This window comes from Anarrhichthys ocellatus, unplaced genomic scaffold (assembly GCF_004355925.1).
Source record: "Anarrhichthys ocellatus isolate YVR2014 unplaced genomic scaffold, GSC_Weel_1.0 scaffold43, whole genome shotgun sequence".
NCBI lineage: Eukaryota > Metazoa > Chordata > Actinopteri > Perciformes > Anarhichadidae > Anarrhichthys > Anarrhichthys ocellatus.
The window spans coordinates 848,278-859,608 of NW_022280073.1; the positions used below are offsets into that span (position 1 = coordinate 848,278).

At 41.6% G+C, this 11,331-nt stretch overlaps 2 protein-coding genes across 4 annotated transcripts in view; one reads left to right on the plus strand and one right to left on the minus strand.

The window, feature by feature from the left end:
• Positions 1-320: 320 nt before the first annotated feature.
• On the plus strand, positions 321-3,434 carry mc2r (melanocortin 2 receptor). The gene is made up of 2 exons (XM_031868628.1): positions 321-697; positions 2,873-3,434. The coding sequence occupies exons 1-2, from the start codon at positions 345-347 to the stop codon at positions 3,432-3,434; spliced, it is 915 nt and encodes a 304-aa protein (XP_031724488.1). The 5' UTR covers positions 321-344.
• Positions 3,435-5,621: 2,187 nt separating this feature from the next.
• Positions 5,622-11,331, minus strand: part of LOC116395083 (melanocortin receptor 5-like) — a 38,224-nt gene continuing 32,514 nt past the window's right edge. For all 3 annotated transcript variants that reach the window (XM_031868626.1, XM_031868627.1, XM_031868625.1), the window contains 2 exons: positions 10,149-10,337; positions 5,622-8,835 (listed from right to left, as the gene is read on the minus strand). In XM_031868626.1, the coding sequence (XP_031724486.1) occupies positions 8,265-8,835; positions 10,149-10,337 (760 nt within the window). In that variant the 3' untranslated portion in view covers positions 5,622-8,264. The remainder of the gene's footprint in view (positions 8,836-10,148; positions 10,338-11,331) is intronic.

Consider the following 11,331-nt stretch of genomic DNA (forward strand, 5'->3'; position numbering starts at 1 on the left):
GTTGTAAATAGGATGTGCAGTGGGTGAAAAGGACATTTTGTGATTAGATGCAGATAGTAGCCTTTTGCCACCATTCCTGGATGTTTGATTAATCACACTGTACCAGCTGACATCACCACCAACCCCATTTTAGGTCATTGCTGGTCACATAACTCTGCTGAAGATTAAAGGCAAAAATGAAAAATTGAGATACTCTGATAGCCTACTGTAGGCTAACGACGCAATACAACACTGAAGATAATACTTCTCAAACGATTCTCCATACCTTGAGAACGTAGCATTAATGTTAATGTCTAGGAAGCTGTAGTTTCCATGTTGATTACCTTCTAAATCTAGTCAAAACTATGAACACTACCACGGCGAATCAGTCGGACTGCCCTGAGGTGAAGGTCCCTGTCCCTCTCTTCTTCACCATCGGTGTGGTAAGCCTGGCCGAGAACCTGCTGGTCGTGGTGGCCGTTATACGGAACAGGAACCTCCACTCGCCCATGTACTGCTTTATCTGTAGCCTGGCGGCCTTCAACACCATCGCCAGCCTCACCAAGACCTGGGAGAACCTGATGATCATATTTGCCAACGTGGGACACCTGGAGAAGAAAGGTCCCTCTGAGACGAACCTGGACGACGTGATGGACTCCCTGCTGTGTATGTCGTTTGTGGGCTCCATTTTCAGTTTCCTGGCCATTGCTGCAGACCGGTATGTATGTAGCACATAAATGTTTTACATTTACAGTGTTTCTAAACCATTTATACCTTTAACAGTGTGAGGGATAGATTTGAATGAGATGGTATGAATTTATTTCTAGCACAGTAATCCACCAGAATCCCCATATCAGAGGTATCATGATGCTTAAATCTATTTGGTTCCATTTCAAATAAAAGGTGAAAGTGGCTTCAGTGACTTTAAATGAAACCAGAATCATGGTGGGTATACTAAGGATTTATTTGATCAGTTTACAGGTGTGCTGGCTGTTTTGAACTGATTCTCTGTGGATTGTGGACCCTATAACCAATTATCCTCTGCTCATATTTAAATTCAAAGCAACATGTCTCACTAACTGGACTCTGGGGAGAAATTAGAAAAGTGTTGAACTCTGGGCTCTAACTCACAGATCCACAGCTTATTAAAAGACCCACTGCTGAATTGTTCCGAATGCTTTACCCCAAGTCATGAACACTTCCCAATACTGCTGTGAAGGATTTCAGTATTAAAAACATTATTAGTGGGATTTGATAGCACCCCAAGTGGTGAGTAGAAGTGTCACAATAATAAATATGTTAGTCACAATATGTTTCCATATGGAATGTATTATATGTTTACAATATTCTTACTTATAGAGGATATTACATGTTACAGTATTTTACTCATTGAATGTATTAAACCATAGCCACTAAAGGTATTAAAACACTGTATGAATAGTTTTGAGGGACAGAAAGAGATCATTTTGAGTGAGGCTTTTCAGAGGTGCAGCAGACAGCAGAGGGATGGACAACTGACCAGCAGGTCACAGAGAGGAGTTCAGGATGTTTGCCACAAATGATCGATAATGGGAGGGGACAGGATTCAAATGGAGCCAATCACTAATCGACCATTCAGACGTTTTAGGACAGTTCGGACACTTTCCGACGGTCAGGGAATATAAAAGACAACGTTCTAGAGAGCATTCCTCAGATCACATCCGCTCTCGTTTTTCAGAACCTGAATTCAGACCTGTGAGTGAGATGCGTGCATGTGGTCTCTGTTCTCGAGAACATTACTATTGATAGTTAATTCAGATTGTAAGTGAACTTTGTGTAGTACATTAAATATTGTTTTAATTTTGAACCAGACCCAGCCCATTTTTCTGGTGCGCGTGCGCAGTAAGAAGTTCGCAGCAGAAAAGTACCTGCGGCCTGCAGGCTCTCATCCTTTTTAAACCTCAACACTGCCATGGTTACCACTTTTAATTAACACCTTCTCGCTTCAGGTCATGTCAGCATGGTATGACAGCATGAAGTTACTCAAAACGTGGCTTTCATCCATCACAGTGAAAATTCATATGTATAAATAAATATATATATATATATATATATATATTTAAAATAAAAAATCACTTTATAGTTGCTTATTATGTTCGTCCACAGTTTGGTGCTAGGTAGAAAGTGTGGAGTGATTTTCTCTTTGCTTTGTTGACAGAGCCGGGCGTGCTTTTAGTGCACGTTCGTGCATGTGAGCATGACCTATAACGCTGACGTAGCGCCACCCTCTTGGTGCCCCTCAGGTAAACACTGTTAGCTTTGTTTCTGTAGTTTGCACCCAGCGCTGTTTGCACCTAGCACTGTTAGCACCGTTAGCTGCAAACCACCGGCTCAGCCGTTGCCATGCTGTTGATAAGCAATACATATGCTTGCAATCTCATAGCACCTTTAAACATGGTAAATATGTGTTTATATGTATGTATGTATGTAAGTATGAATGGATGTATGAATTTAATGTAATGTAAAATAAAAAATCTTTTTTTTTACTGCTACTGCATACATATCTGCTCTGTAAATCTTTTTTTTTACTGCTACTGCATACATATCTGCTCTGTAAATCTTTTTTTTTAGAAACTATTCAATTCAATTTCCGTCTACGTAAATGGAGACCTTATTTCGATACAGCCAATCAAATCTTGCATATAGTGTGATAACATAGGCAGAGCAGTATATATGCCACATATAAATAAAGAGGGAGTAAAACGGACATCCCCATTCAAATCAATGTATCAGGATGGCCAGAGTGGCGGCCATTTTTATGAGTCCCGTCGCAAAAAGCGTAGCTGGCTACTTTTATAAAAACTTCTGTATAAGCCGACTTCCAGATGACAAAATTATTTGTTTTCACTTTCAGTTACATCACTATCTTCCACGCCCTTCGCTACCACAATATTATGACGATGCGACGCACAAAGGCCGTCTTGGGTGTCATCTGGACAACATGCGGGGTGTCTGCCGTGCTCATGGTGAGGTTCTTCGCTTCCAAGTTCATCATGATCTGCTTTGTTGTCTTCTTTGTTGTCTCCCTGGCAATTATCTGCTTCCTCTACGTCTACATGTTCATGCTGGCACGCATCCATGCCAGGAACATCGCGGCTCTGCCCGCAGCCGGTGGCGGGGGGAAGTGCCGGCGTCAGCGGCAGTGGGGCAGCGGCATGAGAGGGGCCCTGACTCTCACAATCCTGTTTGGGGTGTTCGTGGTGTGCTGGGCGCCATTTTTCCTCCACCTCATCATCATCATGGTTTGCCCCGCCAACCCGTACTGTGAGTGTTACCGCTCGCTGTTCCAGCTGCATGTGGTGCTGCTGATGAGCCATGCCTTCATCGATCCGGCCATCTATGCCTTCCGCAGCGCCGAGCTCAGACACACCTTCAGGAAGATGCTGCTTTGTTCAGACTGGAGGAGGCGCTCATAGACAAGATCTATTGACTTTTATTTCAGCGTTTGATTTAGTGCATAGTTACCCTTTACCTGCAGACAACAATACACCAGTGGTTGGCCATCAGGGCCAGCAAGGCCTTCTCTGCTGGCCCTGACAGAATTATAAAGTTATAGCTATTTTATAATTTAACTATTTTTCATAAATATGCTACATGTATTCGAAAAAAAAATTCCCTAGCTTATTATCTCATTGCACCGCAACCACGGTATTAAACTCTTTGTAATCAAAGAAAAGAGGATGGTCTTTGTCTTTAAATAGTGAACAGCAGCTTTGGTAAGTGAACTGCTTGTGTTTTAACATCTGCAGTAGCGTTACTACTGTGTTCATTTTTCTATTGTGTCGTTTTTATATGGTGAATATTGTTACCTTCTGATGTGAATAATATTTGAATGGTGGTCGTGAGTGTGTGGCGGAATGCAGTTTTTAGTGCCGCAGTTTTGCTGGAATGTGCAGAGGCCTGTTGAATTGTGTTATTTGGGTTTTAGGTTATTCTACCTGCTTTGTTGTCGTATAAATAACAAATAAATAATTTAACCCGTAGCTGTGGTGTCATAATGAGGTTATTAGGAGGTGATTCAACTGTAGTAGGACAGCACTGAAGGCCCAGGTATAAAATGCACGTCCAGCCACTGCAATACACACACCTGCACTGCCAATGAACAGCTGTGGGTGGTCAAGGATGTCCTGCAGCAAAAAGGTTCACACAAGGTCACATTTTAACACTTGGTATTTGAAGACGCCTAAATCAAGGCCACTGCCACCAGAACATTTAGTTTCCCTTGAGTTTGAATGACATGTAATTTGTGTTTCCATGCACCTGGGTTATGACTAGAAAGGATCCCTTTTGTGAAAAGATTTCATGTTTTTGGGCTGGGAAGGGATCTGAGTTCAGAAATTAAGGTCTAGTGTAAGTTCAGAAGGAAGACTATACTCTTGTATGCTTAAGCCCGTAGTTTATTTCTCATACATCTGCCAATCAATCCTCAGGCATGCTCACTCATTATTTAGCTGTTTCGCTGGTCTCCTTTATCGAATAGCACAGCGACACAATTACATCGTTAGCCTATCATCTTATTACTGTCTCTCTTAAATATGATTGTCTCTCTACCTTCAGTACGTTTATGCTGCTGTTACGCACCCCTCCACCTCCCCATCTCTGCCCAATCTTCGCAGTTCCATCAGCTTCATCATCTCATCATTCTATCAGCCTCATCAGCCACCACCAGTGTCTGGATTTATCTTGCTGCTGCTCAGGGCAGACGCCCCTCGATTACAAATCTCCCTAAGAGTAGAGTCCAAGCGCCAAAGACTCTGTCAACACTTTATCATCACATATCATCTGTTAATAATAAACTATTATCTTTTATTTATCCGACTTGTCTCTCCTGATTGAAATGGCTGCAAGGCTGCCTGCTGAACGTAAACATGCGAACAAAAGACGGATCCTTTCTATAACCATAACCATGCATCTCTGAGTGTTTCTCTGTGTGTTTTTTTTCATTTGATAACTTGCCATCTTTTTTCTGCCTTGCTGACTGTCTAACCTTCCACCCCCTCACCCCATCATCTGTCTCTCGCAGGACTCGGATGCAATCTCATTTCCCCCCCACCCAAATGTCAATCTCTTCAAAAATGATCACGCAGGAATGTTGCTCAGAACCTATTTTACTCAAAGGACATTATTTATTCACATGGATCATTCATAATCTTGTGACTTCCATTATTCACAGGACCACGGTTTACCACAGCTCCTGGTGCAAACAATAATGTGAAAACAGCTCACCACTTTACCTTCTATTGCAGACTCCCATAAATAAATAATAAATAATTTGAAGCAACGTGACCGACACTGGCATCAGCAGCTCACATTTATATCTTTACCATAACTAACATTAACAATGTCCACACAACTGTTAATATGGTCTCACTGTACATAAACCTAGGGCTGAGCATGGGATCAGCATATGGGCTTCAACCCTGTCCGGTGTCACGTCACATTCAGTGTTTTTGCTGCCGTTTCTGTGGGAATGAGAACTACTTCACAATCAACAACAACAATAAATCACTTTGCATAATTCCACAGATATGTCATGTTGGAGGTGGATGTACTGTGAGCAAAATGAAAATCACTGTTTTTCTCCAATAAATAAACCTGTAGGGAAAAGAATACCATTGCGTTTTAATAAAAGCAGTTTCCATGTGTGCATATTCATATGCTCTTGTTTTGATCTCACAATTGCGCAGGACTTACAATAAGCATGTATGGAAGCAACGTTAAGGCAATTTACAACACAAAACATCCTTTTAATACTGTGTTCATCATGTTTTTTTTCAAAAATGACTCATGTCTCGCTGTCTAAGGATCAGTCTCAAGACACAAATAATACAAATTGTTTTTCTTGGGAATACATATTACAATGCAACACTGGGAAACAAATGCTTAGAATCTACCACTAAGAAATGATGCAGAACAGCAATTTCAGGCAGATGGTTGCATTCTGTGATAAAGTTCTCTCAAGCTTTTCATTTGGGAGGTAGGCGCCACTGACACACACTTACAGAGAGCACTGTAAAGCGGTATGTATATTCATTTTTACATTTCAAGTGTAAACTTATGACATATTGACATAGTTTATTACAGACCATTGGCAGGGATGCAGTAAGAATTGTCATACATCGGTGAGCACATTGACAGAATAGAGCAGCTATAATTTATATGAACATACAGACAAGAGAGTGACTCCTTATTCAAACCATAGCAGAAACGGCTGTGCGACTGAGCGTTGGCAGATTTCAGGAAGCTGTTCATTAACTATCCCACTAATGCAGCAGCAGGGAGGGGTGCGGGGGGTTTAGGCATACCGCAGTGGCAGAAATTTGGCTGTTGTCTGGCAATGCCATCCAAAAGTTCAGCAGCAGCCTTCTTTTCCCCAGTTACAGATAACAAACAAGCGCGAAATGTCAGGGCCTTCAAGGTATTCAGACAAAGCCCTGGTTTGGTCTGATTAATTCTATAAATAAAATAAAATAAAATATAAAATGACGCCGACTTGTTTGCGTTGTTTTCTGTCTGTGCTTTGTGCATTCAAGTGGTTTTGTGTTGGAAAATAAAATGCAACCAATCAGATATTTTTTTAAGAGTCTCTGGGGAGAAAATTCACCATCCAGGGTATTTTATGTCCTTGTTAGAATGCCCTGACAATTCAACGTAATGAGAGCGTACGTTTGGATTGACAATTTGATCAACCAATCATATTTGGATTAGTAGCCAATGGGCGTATTCTTTCAGAATCTTCACGGCTCCAGGGTTTTATAGAAGACCCGCTCACGACACCTAGTTTAGTGCTAATTAGCGATCGATAGCAGACGCCGAAAATGGCAACAGGTGCGAACAAGGCAAAACATCTGAGGCAAGAGTCGTGATGTTTCTTGGGTTGGTGAAAACATTTTCGTGAAAATGATCTGCTCAACAGTGAACCACAATAAGTTGATGTTGGAGTACATATTGTTTTTAAAAGCTCTGATAGACTGTAAGCTCCTCTCTGTTATTCAACACAAGATTGTCTCTGTGGTACTTCTTTGTTTAAAGTGTTGTTTTGTCCTCTGTATTGAACAACAAGGAAATCATCTTTTTCAAATTTTCTCCAAAAATGACATGCAAGAGCTTTTTTTTTCTGACTAACTGCAGTTTTCAGTTTTTTCTTTTGCCTGATCCATCTCCGCTGTCACAACCTAGTTCAATGAATGAGAGGCTGACATTTTCAGTCACAGCTAACATTGATTTAGGTGACATCAATTGAGGCAACTTTCTATTAGATTCCCTCAAAACTTTTCCCATTTGTTGTTGTCGTCATTGCCCCACCCCATTCATCCACATAGCCAACACGTTCTCACTCCCAACTCAAATACAGATGATTGGTCAGTGTCCCTATGCTTCAAACCATGGCGCTTTACATACCCCTCTAGTGTCAATCTTGGATGTGTCGGAGACTACATGTTAGTTTCCACTGGTTACATAGTGTCTTTTCAAAATAAACTTTGAATTGGCGTTAAGTTATGTAACAAAACCATGGTAAAATAAGTCAAAGTTGACTTTATTTCTCACGGGAAACAGCAGACCTGTGTTTGTTTAAACCCAACCGTCCACCGCGACCTCTTTTCTCGCTCTTTATACCATGTCCTGTGCTCTGACGGTCTTATAATGACGCGAATAGATTTACATTGGAGTTTGTTAATAACGTCCCATACGTACACTAAAAAATACATCAGTACATCAGAATTTCAACGCCGAGGGACACCGACCAAGCAGCGATATTTGACGAGTCGGGAATGAGAACAGGTAGCCATCATGCTCACGCCTACGCATACAGTAGTTAGCAGAAAGTATGTCAGGACTCTTACACAACATCATTTAAGATTCACAAAAGATAATAACAAAAATGATAATATCCTGTCAAAGTGTTGATTTAAAAAAAAAATAAGGTCAAAGCAGAACAATCAAAGAAATGTCAGCTAAAATGAAAGGCAGGACACAAACTCTTTTCTGCAACGCACTTTCAAATGGTCTTGGCTGTTTGTCCAAGTACCGAATACTGTAGCCACTTTGTGCACATTGCGACAACATTAGGAGATAGAAGCTTAACCTCCCTACAAATGGTGGGAGTCCCCTTTCCAGTTCATAATGGACAGAAGACAAAAATGTGCTTGACTGTACACTGTAGTGGCTGAAAAGTGCAATGAAACAGTTCTCTGCAGTCGGTTCATCCTACAAATTCTGCCATTGGCCTTCTGAGTCTGTCTCTCTCAGTACTTACCCGTCAGAGCGCAGATGTTCGTGCAGGCATTTCTCAGGCTGTAACAACAGATGATCTCCTTAAAAGTCTTCCTCATCTCCTGACTCCTGAAGGCATAGATCAGTGGGTCAATCACCGAGTTGCACATGATGAGGATGAGGTACATGTTGAAGTGGGACATGAAGCACACACAGTAGAGGTTGCGCGGGCACGAGATCATCAGTATCAGGTGAAGGAAGAAGGGAGCCCAGCAGACGATGAAGATCCCCAGCAGGATGGTCAGCGTGATGGCCCCCTTCATGCTGGCCCGCTGGTGGATGGAGTTGTAGCCGGGCAGGGCGGCGATGCGCTTGACGTGGGAACGCGCCAGCATGAACATATGGCTGTAGAGGGAGGCCATGATGACCAGCATGGCAAAGAACATGGAGACCAGGCAGATGATGACGGGGGTGGTGTCTGAGTAGATGATGAAGACGATCCCGCAGCCCGTGCAGAAGGTCCAGATTCCCCCGATGATGCAGCCGGCTCTCCTCACTGTCATGATGTTGTGGTACCTCAGTGCATAGAAGATAGTGACGTACCTGTAGATAATGACATGAATTAATTTCTGAGGTAACCTGTACCCTATGGTTTTCTAGCCAGTTTGCCTAGCCAGTGAACATTTGAAATCATTGGCAGAGACCTTTTAGATGTCAAGAGGAGTGGAATATATCCCTGTGCAGTCACGGCAGCTTCATGGTTAATCTGTGTCACTTGGTGTTTTGGGCTCTTCAAGTTCTCGGAAACCACAATCTGAGGCAATACACATACAGCAGTATGTACCCACTTATTTATTTGAGTTTTAAAGAGGTACTTTACTAATGCAGGATACTTATGAGAGACATTTGGAAAATTGAAGGCGCAGAGGTCAAGATATTCTGAATTTTAGTCCCTGGAAGGGGCAAACTCCTAAATAGTGAATCCTACATTTCCCAAAAGAAACCAAGATAACCCTGACTATGATATCATCAAAGTTATTTTCCAAAGTTATTTTCCAGACTTGACAAAGCTCCTCCAGAGCCACCGAAGACATTTTACAACGGTATTCACAGTCTGAGCAGTACTAACCATGATTAGTAAACTAATCTCTAAGACTGCTTTCAGAAAGAAACGGGTTATTATATTGTGTTTCTCACTGGGCAAAGATTAGAGAGGTTGTTGATTTCCTGTGGAATTTGAGTAAAAGAATTCCTAAAAAAAGCTTGAAAGAAATCCATCCAGCAGTTGTTTGCTAATTACACTGCACAGCCTCTATTGTTAGAAAACCTTATGTAAGTTGTCTTTACGTAACATTTTCATAAGACGAACTGAAAGGGAGACCTTGTACCTTGTTTCACGACAAGCAGAGCAATGTAATTATGCACACTGACTCTTTTGAGAGTGTTCTTGTCATACATGGATTTCAATAGATAACAAGAACTAACTTGTACTGGATGGTAAAACATAGAAAGGAAGTGTTAACTAAAGATGGTTCCATTAATTTCAGCTCCTTAGTGTTTGTTTGGATTTGTTTGGTCGTGGAAAACGAAATAAAAATTCCCACACTTCAAATTTACATTTGCAATGGCTTTTAATTATTTTTATTCTTCATTTGCTTTCTGTGGGTGTTTTTATAGGAATCTGGATCTTTCAGACCAATTTGAGGAGTGCCTCAGAGTGGCATGTTCCACATGTAATCGTAAGTTTGTCATGTAGTGTGGGACTTGCACCGGTCTGGACTTGGCTCGGTCTCGCCCTGGCTTTGTCTTGACTTGATCTCAACCCCTCAAAGTTTTGGTCTACACTCTGGTCTTGGTCAAGACTTAGTCTCGATTTAGGCGGTTTTGTCTACAACACCGTCTCCCTCCATCATTACCTGTCCACAGCGATGGCCAGAAGGCTACACATCGAAGCTACAACAGAGATGCAGATCATGGAGTCAAACACATTGTCCATCTGCCGGATGAAGTGATCCTCCACCACCAGCTGTCTGTTGTTGAGGAGGTAAATGATGATGGTCTCCCAGGCGTTGGACACACTCACCAGCATGTCCGCTACTGCTAGACTGCAACAACCAAACAAGTTAGGTTAAGCTCTGATCCTATGCATAGACATTCACAAATATGTACAGGAGCCCGAAGAGTAGCTGTCCCAGCTCTCCCCCTGCATGACGACATATTCATATCACAGTGAAAACCAACAATTGAACTAGAATGCATTCTGGCACAATGCATTCCTGCACAAAATGCGGTGTCAATACAGAGAGCTAAAATGCATTTTAAGCACTGCTATGAATGCAGAAATGTAATATGAATTGCACTTGAATACCAAATGAATTGCACCGCTGACCTTGCGATTCTTACAAGGCGTAGAGAAATTGATCAATGCTCTAACCCCTCAGCCACTACGCAGTACAGCATACTCGAAAGGAGAAGGCATTCATGGTCTTAAGGATTATATAAAGGCTAACTTCTGTGTATATAATATTGTTCGAACAGAGACTGTACGCTGTTTCCCGACAACAAGCCTTGGGTTTGTGTCACCAGCGACATCAAAGTCTTCTTAAATGAGAAGAAGAGGATCTTCAGAGACAGGGACGGGGATGTTGTTATGGTTATACCAAGGACGGCCTTCAATTTATACTATGTTCAATTATATGATTATTTATAGTAGATTTAATCTCCTGACATGTAGGACGTTTTTGAAAAATAAAAACTTTTCTTTATATTTACTGCCAGGGTCCAGTACTGACAGTGCTTTTCTACTATGCCCAGCTGTTGCTGTAGTCCTTTTTCAGTAGGAGACTTTAGAACCACGTCAACAGCATAAAACGGAGACATCACCTCTCCATCTAGGGAGAGGCCAGGGGCAGCATATTGATCCAACAATGGCAAGTTCATTTATATACCTATAAAGTCGGACTTAAATTACAACCTTGACGAACTGAAGAATTCAGTTTGTTCGTCCCCCGCACCCTTAAAATAACATTTCGAATTTTTGAATTGTATATATATATACACATATATATACACATATATATACATATATATATACATATA